General features: G+C 50.7%; 1 protein-coding gene across 4 annotated transcripts in view; it reads right to left on the reverse strand.

Annotated features, from left to right (window-relative positions):
* SGIP1 (SH3GL interacting endocytic adaptor 1) overlaps positions 1 to 26,929 on the reverse strand; it is a 58,892-nt gene extending 31,963 nt beyond the window's left edge. The window contains exons 1-12 of one of the 4 annotated variants that reach the window (XM_077785308.1): positions 26,476 to 26,929; positions 16,349 to 16,412; positions 12,272 to 12,296; positions 10,700 to 10,777; positions 9,381 to 9,437; positions 8,961 to 9,015; positions 8,037 to 8,212; positions 6,202 to 6,213; positions 5,090 to 5,101; positions 3,927 to 3,951; positions 2,876 to 2,921; positions 1,563 to 1,648 (exon numbers count right to left, since the gene is read on the reverse strand). In XM_077785308.1, coding sequence (XP_077641434.1) covers positions 1,563 to 1,648; positions 2,876 to 2,921; positions 3,927 to 3,951; positions 5,090 to 5,101; positions 6,202 to 6,213; positions 8,037 to 8,212; positions 8,961 to 9,015; positions 9,381 to 9,437; positions 10,700 to 10,777; positions 12,272 to 12,296; positions 16,349 to 16,412; positions 26,476 to 26,485 — 646 coding nt within the window. In that variant the 5' untranslated portion in view covers positions 26,486 to 26,929. The remainder of the gene's footprint in view (positions 1 to 1,562; positions 1,649 to 2,875; positions 2,922 to 3,926; positions 3,952 to 5,089; positions 5,102 to 6,201; positions 6,214 to 8,036; positions 8,213 to 8,960; positions 9,016 to 9,380; positions 9,438 to 10,699; positions 10,778 to 12,271; positions 12,297 to 16,348; positions 16,413 to 26,475) is intronic. The other 3 variants (XM_077785307.1, XM_077785305.1, XM_077785306.1) reach the window with 3 other exon arrangements.
* Positions 26,930 to 27,293: the final 364 nt, after the last annotated feature.

A 27,293-nucleotide genomic window follows, 5' to 3' on the forward strand; every position in this document is an offset into this window, starting at 1 on the left:
GCAGTGACCCTCCAGGAGGAGGAGGAGGAGGAGGAGGAGGAGATCTCTGGGAAGAACCCTCTGCAGGGCGTGGATGGGGTTGGTTTTGGGGAAAACAAGTCTTGCAAGGCTCCTGGGCTTTGGGAAAGCTGGGAACATCAGCTTTGCAAGGAAGCCAAGTGTCTCTGTGTTAAAGGAGGGAAAAAATGACATTTTGGAGATGGCATTTCCTAGGCATGGAAGGGTGCAAGGTTTGTCCAGAATCCTGGCTGGAGTTAAACCCCCCTGCTCCAGGGTGAAGGCTGGGCTGGAAAATCCTGAGTTTTTATATTGTTGAGCTGTTCCCTGTCAGGATCTCTCCCAGACCTCGTAATTAACTAATTGACTTAAGTTCTTGCTCTGTTTCCACCCAGCCTAAATTAACCCCCAAGGTGGCCACAGGTCCTTCAAGCCCTGCCCGGGCTGGTTCCTCCTCCAGCAGGAGGGCTGGGAGCTGGGAATCAGGGAATTGTCCCACTTGGAAAAGCCCTCGGAGCCCACGGAAGCGCCAGCTCCACCCTGACCTTGTCCCCAAGTGCCACATCCACACGGGTGTGAAATCCCTCCAGGAACGGGGATCCACCCCTGCCAGGCCTGGGCAACCTTCCCATGGCCCTGCCCGGAGATGCCACCGTGGCCCAAAGTCACCCGGCCCCAAAGACACCCACCCTGGCCCCAAAGACACCCAGCCTGGCCCCAAAGACACCCAGCCTGGCCCCAAAGTCACCCAGCCCCAAAGACACCCACCATGGTCCCAAAGACACCCACCCTGGCCCCAAACTCCCTCATCCATACCCCAAACTCACCCAGACCCCAAACTCACTCACCAGGCCCTGAAATTTGGGGACAGACTGGGCACCCTGTCCCCAAACTCACCAGGTCCCCAAACTCCCTTGCCCCAGCCCCAAAGTCACCCACCATGGTCCCAAACTCCCTTGCCCAGACCCCAAACTCACTCACCAGGTCCCCAAATGTGGGGATAAGGTGGGCACCCTGTCCCCAAACTCACCAGGTCCCCGAACTCCCTCACCACGCCCCCAAAGTCACCCACCATGGACCCAAACTCCCTCACCCAGACCCCAAATGTGGGGATAGGGTGGGCACCCTGTCCCCAAACTCACCATGGCCCCAAACTCGCCAGGTCCCCAAACTCCCTCGCCCTAGCCCCAAAGTCACTTGCCACGCCCCAAAAGCCCTTGGCTTGGCCCCAGATGTCCTTGTTCCAGCCCCAAAGTCACTTGCCACGCCCCAAAACCCATCAGCCTGGCCCCAAAATCACTTGCCATGACCCAAAGTCACTGGTCATGCCCCAAAACCCCTCGGCCATGCCCCAAAACCCCTCGCCCACGCCCCAAAACCCCTCGCCCACGCCCCAAAACCCCTCGCCCACGCCCAGAAGTCACTTGCCATGTCCCAAACACCGTCGCCCTGGCCCCAAAACCCCTCGGCCGTGCCCCAAAACCCCTCGGCCGTGCCCCAAACACCATCGCCCTGGCCCCAAAACCCCTCGGCCGTGCCCCAAGACCCCTCGGCCCCAAACTCACCGTCCAGCTTGTGCTCCTCGAAGGCCGACTCCAGCGGGGGCCCGAAGAGCGGGGCCAGCGCCGCGGGATCCTCCCCGGCTTTCCTGCTGGGGCCAGAGGAGCAGCCATGAGGAGCAGGTTTGTGCTCCCACCCCACCTCCCAGGCAAGCACAACAGTTTTTGAGGATTGATCATCCCCCAGACCAACGAGGAGCTGGCCAAACTCGGGCTTCCAGGTGGGAAAAAGGGAAAGGCCGGCGGCGCCGCAGCAGCTGCCGGGACGCCGAGTTGTTTTAGGGTTCGCCAAAACTTTCATGGAAAAGGACTTAAAAAAAATAAATTCTTGATATCTGGGCCATGCTCTGGTGCAACACACCTTGAGCTGACCCCTGGAGCTGCACAGGGCACGTTCCCAGGGAGATTTGGCTTTATTCCATACAAACTTGCATGTTTGCTGTCCTAAATCAATACATCCCCCGAGCTTGGCCAGCTCCCTACGGATCAGGCTCAAGGTGGCTTCCAGCAGGGAATGTCCTTGGAGCTTCTGGTGGTGAACAGGGATGGACACTGAGAATCCCAACCAGCACCAGCCCCTCCATCCTGCCAAAATCCTGGAATGGTTTTGGCTGGAAAGAGTTGAAATCCCACCCAGTGCCACCCCTGCCATGGAAAGGACACCTTCCACCATCCCAGGCTGCTCCAAACCCTCCAACCTGGCCTTGGGCACTGCCAGGGATCCAGGGGCAGCCACGGCTGCTCTGGGAATTCCATCCCAGCTCTTCCCAGGGAACAATTCCTTCCCAAATCCCATCGAAGCCCTCCAGCTTCCCACCAAGCCCAGTGCGAGTGGGAATGTCCCACAGGACTGGGATGAGGAGCTTGAGCCTGGGACGAGCCCAGCCAGAATTAACTGGAGGCATTAATGACAGGACATAACGAGGCTACAGGGCAGTGACCCTCCAGGAGGACCAGGAGGAGGAGGACCAGGAGGAGGAGGACGAGGAGGAGGAGGACGAGGAGGAGGAGGACGAGGAGGACCAGGAGGAGAATGAGGAGGAGGACCAGGAGGAGGACCAGGAGGAGAATGAGGAGGAGGACCAGGAGGAGGACCAGGAGGAGGACCAGGAGGAGGACCAGGAGGAGGACCAGGAGGAGGACCAGGAGGAGAATGAGGAGGAGGACCAGGAGGAGGACCAGGAGGAGGACCAGGAGGAGATCTCTGGGAAGAACCCGCCGCAGGGCGTGGATGGGGTTGGTTTTGGGGAGAACACGCCTTGCAAGGTTCCTGGGCTTTGGGAAAGTCGGGAACATCCGCTTTGGAAGGAAGCACTGACCTGGCGGGGTCGGGCGTGGAGCGCCGGGGCCGCGTCACCTCCTCACCTGGGACAGGACACACAGGGATCAGAGCCACCCCCCGTGTCCCCGCGGGGTCACAGGGCTGTGCCACCCACCCTGCCGTGCACAGACCCCGGCGGGAAATCCTGCTTTTAATTCCCATTTATTCTGCTTTTAATTCCCATTTTATTCTGCTTTTAATTCCCATTTTATTCTGCTTTTAATTCCCATTTTATTCTGCTTTTAATTCCCATTTTATTCTGCTTTTAATTCCCATTTTATTCTGCTTTTAATTCCCATTTATTTCCTCCCTCATGCAGGGAGCTGCACTGCTACAGGATGCAGGTTTTTTTTTTTGTTTTATGTGTTTTAATGGAATTAATGTGTATTGTTTATTAGTATTGATTAAAGTTTTATATTTTTGTGGTTTTGATGCGTTAGCTTAGTGAATTTATAAAGTTTAGGAAATATGGGTTTTTTTAGTTTTTATTTGGTTAGAGGTAGGGTTTTTTTAAGTTTGGTTATTTTTTTTGCTTTGGGTGTATGTTTTAGAGGTTTTTTTAAGAGGATTGGATATGTTGTTATTATAATTATTATTATTATTATTATTATGTTTGGTAGTTTGATTATGGGTTATTGGAGTTGGTTTTTCTTTGGTGGTACTTTTTTTTAGTTTTTTTTAATTTATGTATTTGCTGTGTTAGAGTAGTAGTAGATTTTTTATTTCATTTTTTAATGTTTTTTTTGTAATTGTGTAGGAAGAACTATAGTTTCATTTGTGGGGTGTATTTATTTTTTATTATTTGAGGAACGTTCATGTCAGATATTAGAATTTTTGATTTGTATTGTTGAGATTTGAAGAAGGTTTTTTTTAATTTTTTTTTTTTTTTTGAGTTTTTTTATGATGTCCCAAGGATGCCCCCCACACCTTTTCAAGGAAAAGTTTGGGAGCCACCAGCTCTGCCAGGAGCACTTGAACCCAAATTGAACTCACTCACAAACCCCTCCAAGGTGCAAGGCTGCTGTTTGCAGACTCCAGGAGATACTTACTGGATAAATTCCTTTTAATCGTGCCCTGGAAGGAGAACACAGGAATAAGGGGGACGCTCAGGGACAGGGGCGCGTGCCATGGTCACCCCAGGATGAGAACCCGGCAGGGGTGGCAGGAGCTGCCCGAGGGGACATTCCCTGAGCTCCGGGGAGCGGAAGAACCCACGGAGAACCCACAGAAGAACCCCACAGAAGAACCCCACAGAAGAACCCCACAGAAGAACCCCACAGAAGAACCCCCCCCCACAGAAGAACGACCCCCACAGAAGAACGACCCCCACAGAAGAAGAAAGACCCCCACAGGAGAAGAAAGAACCCCACAGGAGAAGAAAGAACCCCACAGGAGAAGAAAGAACCCCACAGGAGAAGAAAGAACCCCACAGGAGAAGAAAGAACCCCACAGGAGAAGAAAGAACCCCACAGGAGAAGAAAGAACCCCACAGGAGAAGAAAGAACCCCACAGGAGAAGAAAGAACCCCACAGGAGAAGAAAGACCCCCACAGAAGAAGAAAGAACCCCACAGAAGAAGAAAGAACCCCACAGAAGAAGAAAGAACCCCACAGAAGAAGAAAGAACCCCACAGAAGAAGAAAGAACCCCACAGAAGAAGAAAGAACCCCACAGAAGAAGAAAGACCCCACAGGAGAAGAAAGACCCCCACAGGAGAAGAAAGACCCCCACAGGAGAAGAAAGACCCCCACAGGAGAAGAAAGAACCCCACAGAAGAAGAAAGAACCCCACAGAAGAAGAAAGAACCCCACAGAAGAAGAAAGAACCCCACAGAAGAAGAAAGAACCCCACAGGAGAAGAAAGAACCCCACAGGAGAAGAAAGAACCCCACAGGAGAAGAAAGAACCCCACAGGAGAAGAAAGAACCCCACAGAAGACCCCTGAGCTCTGCTGTCCCCGGTGCCACGTCCCCAGGAACGTGAATCCCTCTGGGAACGGGGATCGTCCCCCGGCTCGTGGGGCAAAACCCAACCCCGCCAAGCTCGGCACCGGGGACGTCCCAGAGCCACAGTGGCACCTCCAGGGATTGCCAGCCCGTGGTGTTACCGAGGTGCCACCCTCACTGGGGTGGCACGGGGGGGTGTGACACCACCAGCAGCTGTCCCCACCCCAGAGCCCACCACCCCTCCATGAACCCCATCCCCAGGTTCTTACCGGGCTGCGCCGCTGCGGTCAGCGAGAGGGGGAGAGAAGAGACACCTGGTCAGAGAGTGACACATCAGCACCCCAGGGTTGTCCCCAAGGTCCCCAGCTGGGAGAGCCCCCCAGGGGAACCCAAATCCTGGGAAATGGGGGGGGATTTCCCCACGGGAAGGTGAGTTCTCTTGGAGAAACCCCAATGGCACCGGGGATGTGGATATTAATATTGTCCTGCCTTCTCCTCCCTTTGGATGTGCCACAATCCAAGTAAAAGCGAGCCCTTATGTGGGAATCCAGGGAATCCCCCTGGCTGCCCTGGCAGGGCTCAGGAACCCCCTGGACAGAGCCCCAGAGACACTGGCTGTGATCTCTGTCCATGGAAAAGAGTTTTCAATCTCACAGGATGAATTACCAGCTCTGAGTGTTTGATATCAGTAATAATTAAGTGTGGCACGGGTGCAAAAGTAAAATTTTAGGATTCTAGATGAGGGATCCAAAGGGGACAAGATGGAGGAAATTGGGTGTGCCTTGTCCTTTTTCTCCTTCTTCATGCCCTCCATGTCTCACTGTGGTGTTGGCATTTTTCTGTTGGTTTAGGCTGGGGACACACTGTCCAACGTGGGTGACAGATATTGGCACGTTCTTGTAAATCCAGCCCAGGGAGTTTCTGGTATTGAATGTTTGTCACATCCCACTGAGGGCAGAGCCCCACACGCTGCCCTGCAGGACAGAGCTGGGCAGGGCAGCAGAACATGTGAGAGATAAACAGAATAAACAACCTGGAAACCAGCACAGACCAATTCTGGCTTCTGCTTTGGCAACAAAGCAAAAAAACAGACTTTTTACAATTTTGGGATCATCAATAGCTCAGATTCCAACACTTACACACCTTGTTCAAATTCTTGGACCCAAACTACACCCCCAAAGCACGCTCAGAGCCAAGGCCAGCTCTAATTTTACACATTCTATTTTAAAACGCTCTAAGTCAGCGATAAAGCAAATTAAGCTTCATTCTAGAAGGGCAGGATTTGTTATTTGCTTTTGGCATTTCAGCTCTAGAGACGGGACAAGAGCACACACAAAGCCGGCTTAAAAATATTCCAGGAGATAAAAATTACTTTTCTTACCGGACTTTTCCTCTAAAAGAAGGCAGGGAGAGAGAAAAAAAAAGAAGGAATGAGAAGGTGAGGGAATTTTTTATAAAGAGAAAGCAAAGATTTGTGTCTGGTTAAAATCAAAGCAGAGGGACAGGAGTGCTGCAGCTTCGCCCCTCACGTGGGAGACTGGAAGGAGAGGGAGCATTTAGAAATTAGTGTCTGAGCCGTTTTATATGAAAAAAAATCCATTATTTAATCATTTTTGCCATTTGTAATCCTGGAATGCCACCAAACAGAAACTCCCTGGCTGGGAAGCAGAAACAAAGCACAGAGATTTTGTTTCCCTTTGGCTTGGAGAGTCACTCACACCTGAGATCCAGGTCGTTTATAAATCATGGAAAGCTTGGTCTGGGAAGTCACTTAAGCTCTCACTAAAAGCTCCTGAAAGCCCAGAATCCAATCTTTTCATGGCTGCTCGGGCTGAGCCATCAGGAATTCCCATCAGGAATCTTAACAAGCCTTAGGAAAAGCAGAGGGGGCCTTTATGCCAGGATGGACTAAGGAAAAATGACCTTTCCTTCTGGGAACCTGGATTCACCTCCAGGGTGAGAAACATCCATCTGAAACCCCATGGAAAATCCCACAGATGCTTCCCTGGCTTGGGAGTCAGGGCAAACCCCTGAATGATGATGGCTGAAAATTCCCCTTGATTGAAATTCCTATTTTTCCTCATTGAAAAATGAGGATAAGATGGGGGGGAAAAAAACCCCAAGGAATAATACATCCTGAGCTTTTTTATGAGCAGGAAAAGGAATTTTGGAGATGTTTTGAAGTGGAAACATCATTTCAATACATCTGAGCAACACCTGCAGCCACTGCCCTGCGGACCAGACCCCCAAATAAGGACACCAAGGCCAGGGGGACACCGAGTTTGGGATGATCCCAGGGGATCACCACTGCCACAGGGCAGCTGGTTTGGAGCTGCCAGACAAATTTGGTCATATCAGAGCCCCAGACTCGAGCAGCTGAGAACAAAACCAATCCCCAGACAAGGCGAGGAGAGGCTGGATTCACACCTACGCAGGGGACCCTCAGCCAAGCCCATCTGATCCTAAATGCAAACACAGCCAGGCTAAGGAGCTGGCCACAGAGATCCCGACCCTCCAGCTGTCCAGAGGAATTCTGAATCCCCTAGGAAGGGGCTGCTGTAATAAACTCCTGGCTGGGTAATTAACCCAGCAAACGAAGCAGAACTGATCCCAGGGAGAGCCCCCGGGAGCGCTCGTGCATTTTGGGACCATTTTGGGTCATTTGGGTGCAGCCCTGGCTGGGCTCTGGTGCTGCCCAAGGTGGATCCATGGAGGAGATGCTTTGGATAAATCCCTAATTTATTCTTTAGCTCTGCCCTGTCTCTGCTCCAGGGCAGCCTGAACAAGGCATCAGCATGACCAAATTTATCTGGGAGCTACAAACCAATAGCTGGTGACACCTCTGGGGGGAAAAGACTGGGGGAAAGAAAGAAAGAAAGACAGACTGGGGGGAAAGAAAGAAAGACAGACTGGGGGGAAAGAAAGAAAGACAGACTGGGGGGAAAGAAAGAAAGACAGACTGGGGGGAAAGAAAGAAAGACAGACTGGGGGGAAAGAAAGAAAGACAGACTGGGGGGAAAGAAAGAAAGACAGACTGGGGGGAAAGAAAGAAAGACAGACTGGGGGGAAAGAAAGAAAGACAGACTGGGGGGAAAGACAGAAAGACAGACTGGGGGAGAAAGAAAGAAAGAAAGACTTGGGGAGAAAGAAAGAAAGAAAGACTTGGGGAAAAAAAGAAAGATTGGGGGGAAAAAAAGAAAGATTGGGGGGACTCACCACGGGGGATGGAGAAAGTGCAATGTTGCCTACGGAGGCCTTGAGCTCGTCCACGGTGGCGGCGCTGCGCAGGACGTCCTTGGCCTGCAGGGGTTTGATCTTGATGTTGAACTTCTTGTGCGCCTCCTCCTCCTCCTCCGACTCGCTGGAGGAGTAGAAGTGCTTTCCTTTGGTAGGTAGAGCAGAGTTAAGGAATTTCCCTGCCTCGGTGCTCCCCAGGCTCACTGGAGAAGGGGAATCTGGTGGTCCCCAAGCGCCGAGCCCAAAACGGGGCAGGAAATCCTGGGCTGGGCTGTCACTGCTGCATCCTTGCTCTCAGGGGTACGTCCCTGTCTGGATTTCATGGAATTGCTCAGGTTGGAAAAGCCCTGTGAGACAATCCACCCCCCAGTGCTGCCCCGTGTCCCCAAGTGCCACATCCACACGGATTTTAAATCCCTCCGGAGTTAAACTGCACAGCCCCACAACTGCCCCGGGGAATTCCTTTTCCATGAAGAGATTTTCCCAATATCCAACCTAAACCTCCCCTGGAATTTGAGGCCATTTGTTCACCCTCCTCCTGTCCTGGCCCCACCTGGCTCCACCCTCCTTGTCACAAACCAGAAGCTCCTCCCTGATCCTCCTTTTCTCCGGGATAATTATGGACATTTTGGTCTCCTTGGAGCATCTCATGGGATGTTCCCCCACTCCTCATTTCACAGCAGTGAACCAAAAACAATTCAAATGCCCCAGGTAATTCCCTCAGGAATTCAGCTTTATCTGTGGAGAGCCAGCTCCAAATGAAAACCAGGAGGTGGAAATAAATAATTATAATTAATAATAAAGAATAACAACAATGACATGCGAAGAGCCAGTGCCTGCCTGCGAACCCCAGCTCCTGCTGCAGGCTGGAACCCAAGAGGCAAAGCCAAAACCAAAGGATATATCCTGGTTCCTCGGGTCGGATGCTGTATCCCTCCTCATCCAGCTCAGGTGAGTTCTGGATAAGGAACAAAAAAACCAGGAAAATGAGGAGCATTAATTCCTATGGGAAAGGATGTCCTGCACAGCCCAACCCCCTGGGGCCACACAGAGCAAAGGGCGCCTCACATTCCAGGATTCATTTTGCAGAAAAGCTTTAATCCTTGTTTATAATTCAAACTTTTCTCAAACTGCAAGATCCCGTGGGCCAGGACAGAGCTCTCCAGGGCCACCTCATCCCTGGGAATTCCGGCTGGCCTGAAGGTATGGAACTGGGGTCTGGATTGAGCCGATTTCACCCAAAAAGCCCCAAATGAGTGTGGGAAGTGCCAGGGATTGCCATGGGATGCAGCTGGAGGCAGGGCAGCTCCAGGGGACACTTACGTATCTGTCCCAGTCGATCTCCGCATAAAATCCATTTGGGGCTCCGTTGGTTTTCTTCTGGAAAGGAAAATTCCCACGGTTCGAAGGGAGGAGGCAGGAGCACAGCACATCCCAGAGATGCTGCTGCTGTTATTCCACACCCACACCAGAAACCCAACAGCATTCCCCATCTCTGGAACTTTCCCATCCCAGAGAGATGAAAGGAGGGAGTTTTTTGAATATTCCTTAGGTGGGCATCTAAACATTCCTTAGGGAAAATTGAGGAAAGGGCCGTTTCTCCCCGTGCTGGGATCTTCCAGCCCTGGGGGAGCTCCCAATGCCAGTCAAGCAGGAAAACTTGTGGGGAAATATTTCCTGGGGGATAAACCCCCTTCCCCAAGAAAGGGCAACCCCAAGAAGGCTTCAGATCCCGTTATCCCACGTGCCAGGCGTTGTGAATTGGGGATGGAGCAGTGGGATGAGTCCGTGCCATGAAACACCAACACACACAGGAACTGCTGCTTGGGATGGAGGGAATTCCCAAATTCTGGTTTGGAAGAGGCCCCAGCCATCCACCACCTCTGGCAACCCTTTCCTGGTTGGCTCTGGGCACCCAAACCCATCCAAAGTCCCATGGCCACCACGATTTTGGGCACCTCAATGGGAAAATCCCATGGGATGGTTCCCTTGAGCTTCCAGAGGGACCATTCCCATCCCAGCTCCCTGCCAAGGGTCTGGCAGGATGAACTCCCTGACCCAGGGCTGGATGTAGCCCCTCACCTCGGCACGGAGCAGCTTCCTTGGAAGCTCAGCCGGGGAAAACCTCCTCTGGATTCTGATCTGGGGGAAAACCCACCCTGGATTCTGTTCTGGGGGAAAACCCACCCTGGATTCTGTTCTGGGGGAAAACCTCCTCTGGATTCTGATCTGGGGGAAAACCCACCCTGGATTCTGTTCTGGGGGAAAACCCACCCTGGATTCTGTTCTGGGGGAAAACCCACCCCGGATTCTGGGGGAAAACCCACCCTGGATTCTGTTCTGGGGGAAAACCTCCTCTGAATTCTGTTCTGGAGGAAAACCCACCCTGGATTCTGTTCCAGGGGAAAACCCACCCTGGATTCTGTTCCAGGGGAAAACCCACTCTGGATTCTGTGGGAAAACCCACTCTGGATTCTGTTCCGTGGCAATTCTGGGTGCTGTTCCAGGGGATTCCTGCTTTTCCCCTATCCACTTTTATTTAACCCCATTTCCACGGCCTGGCTGACCCTAAAGGCTTTTTCCTCCACTCTGCATTCCAAAGCAAGGGTGGCTCCCTGTTTTCCCAGCTCAGTTTTCCTTACCCCGTTTTTATTTCCTCCTTCCCGCGTGCCCTCGGCTTTGCTATTGGAAGTTGGATCATTGGCATGAGGGCTGGGCTGCTGCAAGGGTGGGGGTGGCAGAAAAAGGGTTAAAATATCTGCTCCCTGGGCTGGGTTTTTTTTGGGTTTCTTTTCAAACGCACAAAATGAAGTTTTAGGAACTAGGGAACACGGATTTGTCAGGAGAGGAAGGCTCAGCTGTGGCTCCACCAGGATTGAAGGTGGATTTTCCTGTGGGCTCTATTCAGCAGTCAGGCTTTGCCACCTGGCCACTCCAGTGGCTGCAAAAATTATGTGGAAAAGGGTCTGGAGGATGAAAAATTATATTAAATGTCTCCATCACCAACACCTCCAGCAGCTTGGTTTTATTCCCTAAAAATTGCATTTCTGCATCCTTGGAGAGGACACCTGAGGTCCCTCTGTCCACACCTGGCGAGGAAAAGCTGCTCGTGGGATTTCTGCTGGAAGAGGGAACAACCTGGGGCTGTTCCCTGGATATTCACAGAATTAAAGTTGGGAAAAAGCCTCCAGGATCATCCAGCCCAAGCTGTGCCCCATCCAGGTGTGGACACCTCCAGGGATGGGGACTCCAAACCTCCCTGAACACCTTTTCTGTGGAGAAATTCCTCCTGATGTCCAACCTAAACCTGCTATTTATTAATTTATCCAGCCTAAACCTGCTATTTATTAATTTATCCAGCCTAAACGTGCTATTTATTAATTTATCCAGCCTAAACCTGCTATTTATTAATTTATCTCTGCTGAATAGAGCCCTGCTGAAGGCATTACATTTACTTTCATCTCTATTTCCTAACAAGCAGCTTAAAAACGCAGGGAGTGCCCAAAGCTGAAGATTTTGGGTCAGACTGGGGGGAAATGGAAGTGATTTCTTGCAAGGAGCAGTTTGGTCCCCTAGATTTTTATGTTTTTAAAAGATACCCCAGCACTGCTCTCCCTGCTGAGCCTCACAAGGGACTCGTCTTTGTTTTGAGGTGAAATTCTAAAATCTGGATTTGCTGAAGAAATAAAGCCCAGGCTGAACCCAGAATATTTTTGATATCAAACACTAAAAGAGACAGGGCCCATCTCCTACCCAGCTCTAGCAGGGATGTTTCAGTCTAACACCAGGAATAAAAGCAGCAGTAATTCAAAGAAAAAACAACAAAAAAAAAAAGAAAAAAAAACCCAAACCAAACCACAAACATCTCCTTGTTTTCAGGTTAATATAGAAAATAAAAATAGAGGTTGGAAACAGCTGCTCTGGCAATGAACTCCTCAGGCAGCAAATCTGGCCCAAGCCAATTAGCAGGGGTGGAAACGAGGATGAGGAGCTGGGCTTTAGCAGGACACCTGCTCCCTCTGCCCCTGGCACTCCTCAGGTCTCCTTCGGTTGGGATTTGCAAAGGAAATCAAAAGGTTCTGTTGGTATTTTTACAGGAAACCTGGAATTTGCCTTTTTTTTTTTTTTTTTACATTTATTTTCTATATTAAACAGAAAACTGCCCACAAATGCTGACGGTGGTGGAAGGGGAGGTGACACTGGGCAATACTCACGATGCCATCCCTGTCCGGTGACCCTCTGGAAAGAGCAGAGAAAGGAGCTCTGTTAGTGCCCAGACCACCCCCAATTAACTCGTGGAAATTGGTTTTAAATGAGTTCACGGCAGCAAAACCGGAATTATCGGCACATCCGAGTTTCCTGCTCCTCGTGGAACCCATGCAAGGTCACAGAATTTTTTCCCTGGTGTTATCAGCTGATAAATTTTGGGTTTATCAGGAAATAAAGTGCTGGGGCTGGCTCCTGCAGCATCCCACAGCACATCCCTGCCCCGTGTCCGTCCTTTCCAGGGCACGGAAATCCCTTCTGGAGGAATTTCCAGGCCTTGATCTGCCAGAGGGGATTGAGGCTCCCCAGGGACCCTAATCCCCAGCTGCTGGTGGGATTTGGGATCCGGGCTGGGTCATGGGATGCTGGGATTTAGGCAATTCAAATATCCATGGAATCCAAACAGGCTCCTCCACCTCCCGAGCTCCCAGGGATGTGCCACCAGCTCACACCCAGCTCGGGCATCACCAAAATCCTGCTGGAGTTCCCTGTTCCACAGGGAACAGCTCCAGCCATGAAAGCTTTCCAATCAATCCATGCCGCGTCCCATCTCTCCTGTTTAGGTTCCCCCTCTTTGAGCAAAATTCCCTGAAATCCTTTGGAAGTGGCAAAATTCCCTTCTGCTTTTATGTTTCCCCTCCCTGCGCGATCCCCAGCGCCGGAGGTGTCACCTCCTGCTCCCATCCCGGCTGGAATGGCCAGGGAGCCCCTCCCCAGGTGGGGGAGAAGCAGCAGCTCCGGCAGAACCATCCCAGACCCAGGAGCAGAACCATCCCAGACCCAGCAGCAGCTCCAGCAGAACCATCCCAGACCCAGGAGCAGAACCATCCCAGACCCAGCAGCAGCTCCAGCAGAACCATCCCAGACCCAGGAGCAGCTCCAGCAGAACCATCCCAGACCCAGGAGCAGCTCCAGCAGAACCATCCCAGACCCAGGAGCAGCTCCAGCAGAACCATCCCAGACCCAGGAGCAGCTCCGGCAGAACCATCCCAGACCCAGGAGCAGCTCCAGCAGAACCATCCCAGACCCAGCAGCAGCTCCAGCAGAACCATCCCAGACCCAGGAGCAGCTCCAGCAGAACCATCCCAGACCCAGCAGCAGCTCCAGCAGAACCATCCCAGCTCCAGCAGCAGCTCCAGCAGAACCATCCCAGACCCAGCAGCAGCTCCAGCAGAACCATCCCAGACCCAGCAGCAGCTCCAGCAGAACCATCCCAGACCCAGCAGCAGCTCCAGCAGAACCATCCCAGACCCAGGAGCAGCTCCAGCAGAACCATCCCAGACCCAGGAGCAGCTCCAGGACCCCAGTGTGGTGTCCTGCCAGGGTGGCGGCCCGGCCGGGGTGACCGCAGGGCGAGGCATCCCTGCCTTCTCTCCCTGTTCCATCCCCTTCCTTCCTTCCCTTCTCTCCCGGTTCCATCCCTTCCCTTCCGTCCTCTCCTGGTTCCATCCCCCTCTCTCCTCTCCCGGTTCCATCCCTTCCCTTCCTTCTCTCCCGGTTCCATCCCATCTCTCCTTCTCCCAGTTCCATCCTCCCCCTTCCCCGTCTCCTCTCCTGGTTCCATCCTCTCCTCTCCTGGCTCCATTCCCTCCCTTCCCTCTCTCCCCTCTTCTCCCGGTTCCATCCATCCCTTCCCTCTCTCCCGGTTCCATCCCTTTCTTCTCTCTCTCCTCTCCCGGTTCCATCCCCTTCCTTCTCTCCTCTTCGCTTCCATCCCTTCCCCTTCTCCCGGTTCCATCCCTTTCTCCCCTCTCTCTCCTCTCCCGGTTCCATCCCTTTCTCCCCTCTCTCTCCTCTCCCGGTTCCATCCCTTTCTCCCCTCTCTCTCCTCTCCCGGTTCCATCCCTTTCTCCCCTCTCTCTCCTCTCCCGGTTCCATCCCTTTCTCCCCTCTCTCTCCTCTCCCGGTTCCATCCCTTTTTTCTCTCTCTCTCCCCTCTCCCGGTTCCATCCCTTTTTTCTCTCTCTCTCTCCTCTCCCGGTTCCATCCCTTTCTTCCCTCTCTCTCTCCTCTCCCGGTTCCATCCCTTTCTTCCCTCTCTCCTCTCCCGGTTCCATCCCTTTCTTCTCCCTCTCTCCTCTCCCGGTTCCTTGGAGAGCTCCCAAAGCCCTTGGGGCGGTGACCGCGCCGTGACCCCGCGGTGCTAATTACCGCTGCTGCTAATTGCAGCGTCCTCCCCGGCACCCGGAGCCCGCCCGGCCCCGGCAGCCGCTTCCCACGGCGGGGAGCAGCGGGACGGATCCCAGCGCTGGCTCCAGCGGATTTCCAGGAGCAGGAGAAGCAAGGAGCATCATTCCCACCCAGCGCGATAAACGATGGATGAATCCCCGGCCAGCTGGAGCTCGCTGGAGGGATGCCACCACCCCGGGGTGGCAGGGTGGCACCTCGGGCTGCCCGTCCCTCTCCGGGGCGTGCTCCGCGGGTCCCCGCTCTCTGCAGCAGGGAGAGGTGCCAGTGCCACCGGGGCCACCTGGCCAGGCCTGTCCCTTGGCACGGGAAACCTCCAAGCAGCTCCCACCAGCACATGGAACAGCTCAGGGGAACGAATCCAAACGGAATAAAAGGAAAAACCTCGGAATTTCTGCCGACAGACACGAAACACCCCAGCAGAGCTGCAGGAGGGGACTCCCTGCTGCCTGTCCCCTCTGTCCTCAGGACATGGTGGCACAGGCTCCTCGGCCACAGCACCTGGGGACATCCACCCCAAAGCCACAGCAGTGGTGGCTGAGAATCATGGAATTGTTGGGGTTGGAAAACCCCTCTGGGATCATCAACCCCAACCATCCCCAGCACTGCCAAGGCCACCTCAGGTCCCCAGGTGCCACATCCACATGGATTTTAAATCCCTTCCAGGGATGGGGACTCCTGGGCAGCTCTGCCAGGGCTGGAGAACCTTTCCAGGAAGGAATTTTGCCAAAATCCACCCTGAGCCTGCCCTGGCCCAGCCTGGGGCCGTTCCCTCTCCTCCTGGAGCAGATCCCAAACGTCTCCTGGCAGGAGCTGTGCAGAGCCAGAAGGTCCCTGAGCCTCCTTTGCTCCAGGCTGAGCCCCCTCAGCTCCTCAGGGATTCTCCAGCCCCTTCCCAGCTCCCTCAGGGATTCTCCAGCCCCCTCAGCTCCTCAGGGATTCTCCAGACCCTTCCCAGCTCCTCAGGGATTCTCCAGCCCCCTCAGCTCCTCAGGGATTCTCCAGCCCCTTCCCGGCTCCCTCAGGGATTCTCCAGCCCCTTCCCAGCTCCTCAGGGATTCTCCAGCCCCCTCAGCTCCTCAGGGATTCTCCAGCCCCTTCCCAGCTCCTCAGGGATTCTCCAGCCCCTTCCCGGCTCCCTCAGGGATTCTCCAGCCCCTTCCCAGCTCCCTCAGGGATTCTCCAGCCCCCTCAGCTCCTCAGGGATTCTCCAGCCCCTTCCCAGCTCCTCAGGGATTCTCCAGCCCCCTCAGCTCCTCAGGGATTCTCCAGCCCCCTCAGCTCCTCAGGGATTCTCCAGCCCCCTCAGCTCCTCAGGGATTCTCCAGCCCCCTCAGCTCCTCAGGGATTCTCCAGCCCCTTCAGCTCCTCAGGGATTCTCCAGCCCCTTCCCAGCTCCCTCAGGGATTCTCCATTCCTTTCCCGGCTCCCTCAGCCTCTCCTGGGGCTCCAGACTCTCCCCAGGCTGGGCTCAGCCCCCCCCCAGCATCTCCCAGCCAGATGTGGGAAGAATCCCGTGCCAGATGTTTTCTGGGAAGTGAAATCCCTGTGCTGCCCCTTCCCCAGCCGCCAAACCCGGCGCAAGCATCCGCATCAATGGAATTTGCAGCTCCAGCGAGCTCTGAAGGCGCGCAGGAATCCGCCCCAACCCCGCGTCCTCCTTCTCCACCGGCCCCCAAAAATCCCCCCCGGAGCTCCAGGAAATCCCAAATTTGCTGCAGCAGCAGGGGCACAGCTGGGATGGGTTCGGGGACCGCACTCCAGCCCAGGACGCCGAGGGATGCCCCAAATTCCTGCCTCAAAGCTCGTTAAAGTCGGATGAGCTGCCATCAACTCACGTGGAATCCGTGTCCTTTTCTTTCCTGCGTATGCCAAAGGCCTTCCTGGTGCGTTTCTTCAGTCCTGGGGGGAAGAACACAGAGAAAATGCAAAAATTAACGTGACCCCTCCAATAAATCCTCCTCGGAGTTCCCCATTGTCTCACCGGCCGCCGTCCATAAATGAGGTGAAAACAGGGAAGAGGCAGAGCCAAGGGAATCTCGGAATTCCGGGACATTTTTGGACATTTATTTGTTCATTTAACAGTTATTAAATCCCTCCCAGTGTGTGGGACTGAGTTATGTCCCACTTAATATTTGTTTCCCAGTTCTTATTTCCCAGTTAATTGTTTCCCAGTTCTTATTTCCCAGTTAATTGTTTCCCAGTTCTTATTTCCCAGTTAATTGTTTCCCAGTTAACATTTCCCACTCAGTATTTGTTTCAGTTATTATTTGCTACTCAATATTTGCTTCACAGTTATCATTGCCCATTAATTGTTCCACCATTATTATTTCCCAGTTAATATTTTTCTTCCCACAGTCATTGCTTCCCAGTTAGTATTTACTTCCCAGTTAACACTTTTTAATTAACACATTTTATTTTTTCCCTCACAGTTAATTGTTTCACACTCAGTATTTCCCAATTAATATTTCTCAGCTCAATATTTCTCACTCAATATTTTTTCCTATTTAATATTTATTGCACAATTAATATTTCCCAGTTAATTTACCCCCCAGTTAATATTTCCTAGCTAATTTACTCCCCAGTTAATATTTCCCAGTTAATTTTTCCCCCCAGTTAATATTTCCCAGATAATTTTTCCCCCAAGTTAATATTTCCCAGTTAATTTTTCCCCCCAGTTAATATTTCCCAGTTAACATTTTTCACTCAATATTTGTTTCCCCGTTAATATTTATTTCCAAATTAAATTTTCCCCTGTTATTATTTCCTAGTTAGCATTTGTTTCAGAGTTATTGCTTCCATTAATATTTCCCAGTTAACATTTTTCTCTTCAGTTAACATTTCTCACTCAGTATTTGTGTCACAGTTAATATTTGTTTCCCAGTTAATATTTCTCATTCAATATTTGTGTCACAGTCAATATTTGTTTCCCAGTTAATATTTCTCACTCAATATTTGTTTCCCGGTCATTACTTCCCAGTTAGCATTCATTTCCCAATTAATATCCTTTTCCACATTTAATTATTTTTTTCCCCAGTTAATTGTTTCACAGTCAATATCTCATAATTAATATTTCCCACTCGATATTTGGTTCCCAATAGATGATTCCAGTCAATATTTTGGGGGGCTTGCTCTCGGCGCCCCTGTCCAAAGGCAGCGCTCCTTCTCCCGTTCCCAAAAGTCCTCCTGGTCCCGTCCCTGGGAGCCACCGGCAGAGGGACACGGCTGCTGGGGACAACCCCAGCCCGGCGCTTCCCAGGAGCTCCGAATCCCTGGCACAGGAAAATCCCCAAGTTTTTGGGAGCGGGGGCTGAGCCGAGGTTGGGATTTGCTCCTCCAGCTCCCTCCAGGAGCTTTTGGGGCTGAAGCTCCCCAGAACCCATCCTGGCAAGACTCAGACTTCTAAAGAGCAACCAAATCTTCTCTACCAAGAGAATGACCAAACCTTCTCCACCAACAAGAAACCAAATCTTCTCCACCAACAAGAAACCAAATCTTCTCCACCAAGTAAGAGCGACCAAACTTTCTCCACTAAGAAACCAAACCTTCTCCACCAAGGATGACCAAACCTTCTCCATCAAGAGAGCGACCAAACCTTCTCCACTACGGGCAACCCAAACTTTCTCCACCAAGAAAGAGTGACCCAATCTTCTCCACCGAGAGGGCAACCAAACCTTCTCCACCAAGGGCAGCCAAATCTTCTCCACCAACAAGAAACCAAACCTTCTCCACCAAGAAAGAGCAACCAAACCTTCTCCACCGAGAAAGGGCAACCAAACCTTCTCCACCGAGAAAGGGCAACCAAACCTTCTCCACCGAGAAAGGGCAACCAAACCTTCTCCACCGAGAAAGGGCAACCAAACCTTCTCCACCGAGAAAGGGCAACCAAACCTTCTCCACCGAGAAGAAACCAAACCTTCTCCACCAAGAGAGCGATCAAACCTTCTCCACCAAGAAAGAGCAAACAAACTTTCTCCACCAAGGATGACCAAACCTTCTCCATCAAGAGAGCGACCAAACCTTCTCCACCGAGAGAGAGCAGCCAAACTTTCCTTCTCTCCATTCCTAATATTGGGTTGGGATTCCACAAATTCTGGCTAAATCCCATTTTCCTTCAGATTCCTCCTCTCCAATCCCAATGTCGGGTTAGGATTCCCAATTCTGCATAAATCCCATTCGCCTTCTGATTCCTCCTCTCCCAAATTTGGGTTGGGATTCGGCCACAAACTCTGCATAAATCCCATTTTCCTCCAGATTACTCCTCTCCAATCCCAAAACTGGGTTGGGATTTCAGCGACAAACACTGAATAAATCCCATTTTCCTCCAGATTCCATCTCTCCATTCCCAATATTGGGTTGGAATTCCCAATTCTGGATAAATCCCATTTTCCTTTGTGTTCCTCCCCTCCCAAAACGGTTCAGATTCCTGCCAGAAACTCTGGCTAAATCCCATTTTCCTTCAGATTCCTCCTCTCCAATCCCAAAATTGGATTGGGATTCCCACAAATTCTGGATAAATCCCATTTTCCTTCATGTTCCTCCTCTCCAATCCCAAAATTGGGTTGGGGTTCCACAAATTCTGCATAAATCCCATTTTCCCTCATATTCCTCCCCTCCCAAATTTGGGTCCAGATTCCTGCCACAAACTCTGGATATATATTATAGTATCTAATGTCATTATATTAATTAAAATACATAATATTCTATATACTCAATTTTATTATTCAATCTTTTATAATATATGCAATGTTATATATTTATATATTGCATTTTCTAGTATTTTATGATCCATTTATTTTTACATTCTATTATTCGATATTCTTTATACTGCATTATATAGTATTTTATATTCTGTATTATTTTATAGCATTTTATATTACTTCATATTATATATGATACAAAATAAAATATCTAAAATATATAATGTATTATTTTATTGCTTATAATATGATATATGCATTTTACAATATTTTATGTTATTAATGATATTAATTATTAAATATTAATTAATTTAGGCTGCACTTTTAATGATTTCCATGCTAAATTATTTGATATATTTATTTAATTTATTTCTGGGGCCGCTTGAAATCCTTGATGTGCCTGAGGGAGGGAAATCTCATCCTTCCTGCTCCAATTATCCCCAAATTCCCGTGATTTGCCACAAATTAATGCCAACCCGAGCTGCTCAATTCTTGACTGAGAGTAGGTGGAGAATTTTAAATTTTTTTTCCTCAATAAGTCATAAAAAAAACCACAAACACCAAAAAAAACCCACCTAAACACAAATGACACCAAAGAAAAATAGAATTAAAATGGGGGGAAAAAATATAGAGCTAGAAGGGGCAAAAAGGAGAATTAAAAATGGGGCAAAAAGGAGAATTAAAAATGGGGCAAAAAGGAGAATTAAAAATGGGGCAAAAAGGAGAATTAAAAATGGGGCAAAAAGGAGAATTAAAAATGGGGCAAAAAGGAGAATTAAAAATGGGGCAAAAAGGAGAATTAAAAATGGGGCAAAAAGGAGAATTAAAAATGGGGCAAAAACCCGAATTAAAAATGGGGCAAAAACCCGAATTAAAAATGGGGCAAAAACCCAAATTAAAATGTGGGAAAAAATAGAGTTAAAATGGGGGAAGAATTTGTTCCAGATTGGGGCTTTTGGGTTTTTCATCCCAAAATTTGGCGGAAAAATAAAAGAAAATAATCATGGGCATGGGCTGGGGTTATTGAAATGAGTGAAAAAAAAATCAGCTGCCAGGGAAAAATGGGAAAATTATATGGGAAAATAAATAAATATATATATATATAGGGAAATAAATAAATAAATACACGTATGGGAAGATAAATTCCTACATATATATGGGGAAACAAATCCCTAAATATATATATGTTTTAATATATGGGAAAATAAATCCATATATATACATTAATGGGAAAAGAAATACATATATATATATGGGAAAATAAATCCATATATATATATATATGGGAAAATCAATCCATATATATATATATGGGAAAATCCATATATATATATATATGGGAAAATCCATATATATATATATGGGAAAATCCATATATATATATATGGGAAAATAAATCCATATATATATATATATATGGGAAAATAAATCCATATATATATATGGGAAAATAAATACATATATATATATGGGAAAATAAATACATATATATATGGGAAAATAAATACATATATATATATATGGGAAAATAAATACATATATATATATGGGAAAATAAATACATATATATATGGGAAAATAAATACATATATATATATGGGAAAATAAATACATATATATGCTCGGGAGCAGCTCTGGATTCCCTCCAACCTCAGAGCAGGACTGGGATTCCAGCCACGAACTCTGGATAAATCCCATTTTCCTTCCTGTTCCTGTTCCTCCTCTCCCAAAACTGGGTTGGGATTCCAACCACAAACCCTGCATAAATCCCATTTTCCTTCATGTTCCTCCTCTCCAATCCCAAAACTGGCTTGGGATTCTGGCCACAAATTCTGGATAAATCCCATTTTCCTTTGTGTTCCTCCTCCCCCAAAACTGGGTCCAGATTCCTGCCACAAATTCTGCATAAATCCCATTTTCCTTCATGGTCCTCCTTTCCCAAATTTGGGTTGGGATTCCTGCCACAGACTCTGGATAAATCCCATTTTACTTCATATTCCTCCTCTCCAATCCCAAAATGGGGTTGGGATTCCAGCCATAACCTCTGGATAAATCCCATTTTCCTTCCTGTTCCTCCTCTCCCAAAACTGGGTTGGTATCTCTGCTAGAAAATCTGGATAAATCCCATTTTCCTTCAGATTCCTCCTTTCCAATCCCAAAACTGGCTTGGGATTCTGGCCACAGATTCTGGATAAATCCCATTTTTCTTCGTATTCCTCCTCTCCCAAAACTGGGTTGGTATTTCTGCCACAGATTCTGGATAAATCCCATTTTACACCTCCAACAGCTCTGGGGGCTCAACATCAGCACTTCGGGCCGGATTTCACCCCAAATCCACGTTTTTTAGGGATAAAACCCCCTCTGGAGGGGTCCAAGGTGAGCAGCCCCGACCTCACCTGGAATTCTTTTTTTCCTGGGAGTGACTCGCCCAGGAAATTCCTGCCTTGGCAGGAAATCCCAAATTCCTGCACCAGTTCCAGATGCCCGAGGGCACATGTTAAACCGGGCTCACCCCAAGGAGGAGTTTTGCCTTTGTTTTTTTTTAGGTTTTGCCTCATTTTTTTCACTTCTTTCCCACAGGTTTTCCCCCTTTTTTTGGGTTTTGCCACGTTTTTTTCCCAGGTTTTCCCTCTTTTTTTTTTTTTTGTTGCTGTTGTGTTGTTTTGGGGGCTTTTATGTTGATTTTTGAACCCCAAACCTGAGAGCTCCAGAGCTTTTTCCCACTTCTCTTCCAAGCTTTTCACTTCCAAGGCTTCGTTCTCACAAAATTCCTCCTTGACACCTCAAACCCACCTGGATCAGCCCCCCAAAAACATCCCAAAATTCTCCATGGACATCTTTGGTGGGATGTCCCCAGCCCCCAGCCCATCCTGGGATACAAAGCAGCCAAATCCCTGGATCAGGCTCAGTATTTCCTGGGAAAAGAGGGGGGAAAATAAATCTTCTCCTACATCCTGAAAAAGTGATTTCCTTCCCAGTTCTGCAGAAAATTCCAGCAGGTCTGGAAAAATCCATCTCAGAGGACAAAGATGAAGATGTCCTACACCAAGCCCTGCTTCTCCTTGGATCCGAGCTCAGGCCTGGATTTTTGATGGAACTCTGGAAAATCCAACTCCTGACTCTGGGAATTTCCTGGGATGGTTTTGCTTGAATTCGTGATATTCCCTCAAAACTACTGGTGGCTTTCTCAGATCCAAACCCCAGATTTGCCTCCTCAAATCCAAACCCCCCAAATTTTACCTCCTCAGATCCAAACCCCAGATTTGTCTCCTCAAATCCAAACCCTCCCAATTTTACCTCCCCAAATCCCCCCCGGTTTTCCCGGATAATTTCCTTGCCGAGTCCTGCAGACAACGCCGAGCAGATCCGAACAAAAATTACTGAAATAAAGTCAATTTTCAGCCAATGAGAAGGATTTTTTTGGATGTGCCATTGAGGCCTCTGGGCCCAGCATTCCAAAACCAGAGACCACCGGGGATTCTAAAGATGATTCCAGGAAGATTTTCCCGGTTTGGATGTGACCGGAGGATCCCAGACTGGTTTGGGTTGGGAGGAACCTTAAATCCTGTCTCACCCCACCCCTGCCGTGGGCTGGGACAGCTCCCACTGTCCCCAGCTGGACAGAACATTCCATGGAAATTCCCTGAGCGACCAAACTCCACAGACTGAAGAAACTCCAAAAAATTCCCACTCTGGGAAGCTTCTGCCCCACTGTGAGGTCTGGAGGAGCACCCCAGGAAAAGCAGGAACGGTTTCTCCAGAGGAGCCACGCCTGCTCCCGTCTCCCCAGAGCATTCCCAAATTCATCAAAGCCTCCCCACGCCCTGCGGGGAATTCCAAAAGGAGCCCGACCCGTTCCGTGGCCGGATTTTCGCCTCCACCACGTGCCCGGGGCGCTTCCGAGCGTTCCCGATGCCAGGGAACCTCCAAATCCCTCTTGTTCCACGCCTGGTGGCACCTCCCGGGGAATGGATCCCTGTCCCATCCCCACATCCCATCCAGAAGCAATTCTGGGGGGTTTGATCCCCATTCCAGCTTCACTTCCCACCCTGAGGCATCTCCAGGGGGTTGGATCCCAATCCCAACCCACTTCCCACCCAGAGGCACCTCTGGGGGGTTTGAACTCCATCCCAACCCTGCTTGCCACCTGGAGGCATCTCCAGGGGGTTTGATCCCCATTCCATCCCCACTTCTCACCTGGAGGCATCTCCAGGGGGTTGGATCCCCATTCCAGCCCCACTTCCCATGGCACCTCGGGGGGTTTGATCCCCATCCCAACCCTGCTTCCCACCCTGAGGCATCTCCAGGGGGTTTGATCTCCATCCCAATCCTGCTTCCCACCAGGAGGCATCTCCAGGGGGTTTGATCCCAATCCCAACCCCACTTCCCACCAGGAGGCATCTCCAGGGGGTTGGATCCCCATTCCAGCCCCGCTTCCCATGGCACCTCGGGGGGTTTGATCCCCATCCCAATCCTGCTTCCCACCCTGAGGCATCTCAAGGGGGGTTTGATCCCCATCCCAATCCTGCTTCCCACCCTGAGGCATCTCAAGGGGGGTTTGATCCCCATCCCAACCCCACTTCCCACCCAGAGGCACCTCCGGAGGGTTGGATCCCAATCCCATCCCCACTTCCCACCTGGTGGCAGCTCCAGGGTCCAGGGGGTTTGATCCCCATCCCAATCCTGCTTCCCACCAGGAGGCATCTCCAGGGGGTCTGATCCCCATCCCATCCCCACTTCCCATGGCACCTCTTGGGGATTTGATCCCAATCCCATCCCCACTTCCCACCCTGAGGCATCTCCAGGGGGTTTGATCTCCATCCCAATCCTGCTTCCCACCAGGAGGCATCTCCAGAGGGTTTGATCTCCATCCCATCCCCACTTCCCATGGCACCTCCAGGGGGTCTGATCTCCATCCCAATCCTGCTTCCCACCAGGAGGCATCTCCAGGGGGTTTGATCCCAATCCCAATCCCTCTTCCCCCCCGAGTGAAACCAAACCCGGCAAAGCCATGGAATGCTCCTGCCCCATGGAAGTGGAGGAATTTCCATTCCTGGAGACACCTTCAGCGTCCTCCAGCAAGGCTGGGGGGCTGGGGAAAAAAAAACCCTTTTGCTTGTTTTTTTTGGGGATATCATTGGGACTTTTAGGCATCCATGAAAAAGAAACGTTTTTCTCGCATCTCCCAGAAGAATGACAAAATATTCCATATATTGAGCACAAATTGCTCATCCTGCGCCGTTCCCAACCCGGTGAATTCTCTTTTTTCCCAGGAAAAGGCTCCAAAGAGGATCCATGAGCCAGGTCCCTCCTGCTGCCCATGGGTGGCCTCAGGTCCTGCACCCACCCTCCACTGCCAGCTCGGTGTCCACCACTCCAGCAGGACAAATGATTTAAAGAATTAATGACAGTACTAATTAAACCCCTTTAAGATGCTCTGCGAGGAACTCTCGGTGTTTTGAACACGTTTTAAAGCGTCAGCTCCAATTAAGCCATGCTTGTCAAAACCATGGAGTTAATTGTATTCATATTAAATAAATCTAAATATTCGATAAATATAATTTTATTTAAAAATTAAATAAGGGGCCAGAGTTTCAGTGGCATCTCAGATCGAAGTTTCACTCTCCCACAAATCCAGCCAATTTCCAACTATTTCAAAACTGAAAAAACCCAGGAATTAGTTCTCATTTCCCGACTTCTGTTCTAGGTTTGCATCAGCCACTTGGGGAACGTTTCGAGCTGTTTAATAATTCCATTTTTATGATGAGTATTTAATTTTTCCCCGTGCATGACTGGGTCATGGAAGGTGATTCCACCTCTGCCAGATCCAGCCCTGGATCCATCTCCAAAACTCCTGCCAGGCCAAAACCCGCGAGGAATAAAACCAAACCCAAAAGAAACCCCAAACCCAAAAACCCCAAAGAGCCTCAAAACCCCAATTTCCTTCCCCCAAGCAGCCTGAAAACCGAATAAATAACTCCAAGCAAGGCCTACAAGGGGACAGCTCCAGTTTATCCACGAGAACTCCTCCCTGAACGCCGGAATTTCGGGAGCAGCCGGGATTTTAACGGCATTTTCCCCGCCATGACCTGCCTGTCGTGGGATGGCTTTGATGTCACGGGCTAAAATTAAAACCTCTCTGGCTTGTGACTCTCATCAGCACCCGGGAGAGCAGGGAAGGCTTCTCCTGGGATCTACAGCACAACAAAACTCATTTTCTTCCCACCAAATCCTCCAAAACCCGGCCCAGGAGAGGCCGAATTCCTGAGGCCAGGGAAAGATCCTGAACCCACAGAAATCCCACGGAGCCCCAGGCCTCTCCCGCTGAATTTGGGCAGGGGCAGCCCCAGATTTTGGGATAGTCCGGGGAGCGATTTCCCAATTTCTGCCTGTCATCCCGGGGAGCTCCCCGGCTTGGAAGAGGCTCCGCCGAGCCAGGCCCTGCTGCTGCCACCAACGGGCCAGAATTCCCCCAAAATTCCATCCATTTCGCTCCTGCTGGCCCTGGAGGATCCATTCCGCTAAAATAAAATTAAACCCGAGGCATCCTTCCCCTGCATCCTGCTCCAGAAGGAATTCAGATGATAAATAATAAAGGAGAGCTTTACATACGGCCGAGACAGACGACAGAGGATAAAATTCCTGTCATGCCCAGAGGCTTTTCCCACACAGGATCACACACAGCTCCCCGAAGCATCGGAGCCCAAATTCCCTCCTCATCCCCGTGTTTGTTTTTTTTTTTAATGCCGAAAAACCCCGATCCAGCATCTCCGCGGCTCGGCAAGGAAAATAAAAATCATCTCGAGTCCGGATTCCCTCGTTTCCCACCGAAAGGATGCTCATCCACCCGGCCAAAAGCACCGAATCCCCTCCGGCAGCCGCGCATCCACAGCGGGATAAGAAAAAATCGGGATTTCGGGATGCAAATCCCGGCGGAGGAAGCGACAGCTCGGCGGGATAAAAAAAAAAAAAATAAAAAATCGGGATTTCGGGATGCAAATGCCGGCGGAGGAAGCGGCAGCTGGGCGGAAAACCGGGAATGGGCAGAGCCCGAGCTGCCGACCCAGGCTGGGGATGGAATTGCAGAGACCTGACGGGCTCGGGGCTCCATCACCGGCCCGGCGCTGGGCTCAGCCTCCGGCCCTCGGGATTAGGGGCAGCGGCGCATGGAGCGATTATTGAGGGAATCTTTGATTCGGGAAAGGCTCGAGCTCCCCCCAGCCCGCCAGCAGCCCGGGGGAGAAGGCGCCCGGCTCATCGCCTACCTTCCATCATGGTGGCAGAAGCGCATTCCTCAATTGCCGGGGAGCCTGGAAAAACGCAGGAGAGGGCGAGCCCCGCTCAGCAGCGCCCGGCCTCGGCTCTTCCCGGCCGGGAGGAGGAGGAGAGGAGGATGAGGAGGAGGAAGGAGCGGGGAGCGCGGCTAGGGGCAGGCCATGGATGCTGCGCCTGTATCACCTCCAGCAGGGCGGGCGGAGGATGCTGCTCGCAGGAAGGGAGGGCGAGGCGCTGCTCACATGCGCGCTCGCTGCCGGCACACCCCCGGCAGCGCTCCAGCCTATTTCCCAGATTTTGGGGATTTTTTATTCCCCCCAATACACACACACACACGCTTGCCCCAAAAACAGAGCCCCTGTGCGCACCTCGTGACGCACTTCCCCTGCCCTAATCCCATTGCGGGCAGCGCGATGGTTAATGCCCGGCCCGGCGGATCCGGGATCCGGGAAAAGGGATCCGGGAAAAGGGATCCCGGGGGAAGAGGGGAAAGGGATCGGGGGAAAAGGGAAAGGGGAAAAAGGATCCCGGGGGAGGGAAAAAGGATCCTGGAAAAAGGGGACTGGGGAAAAGGGATCCGGGAAAAAGGGGACTGGGGAAAAGGGATCCCGGGGGAAGAGGGGAAAGGGGAAAGGGGGAAAAAAGATCCTGGAAAAAGGGGAAAGGGATCCCGGGGGAGGGAAAAAGGGATCCCGGAAAAAGGGGATCGGGAAAAGGGATCCAGGGAAAAGGAAAGGGGATCGGGAAAAGGGATCCAGGGAAAAAAAGGATCTCGGGGGGGGGAAGGGAAAGGGGATCGGGAAAAAGG

Source organism: Lonchura striata, chromosome 9, assembly GCF_046129695.1.
Source record: "Lonchura striata isolate bLonStr1 chromosome 9, bLonStr1.mat, whole genome shotgun sequence".
In the NCBI taxonomy this organism is placed as follows: Eukaryota; Metazoa; Chordata; class Aves; order Passeriformes; family Estrildidae; genus Lonchura; species Lonchura striata.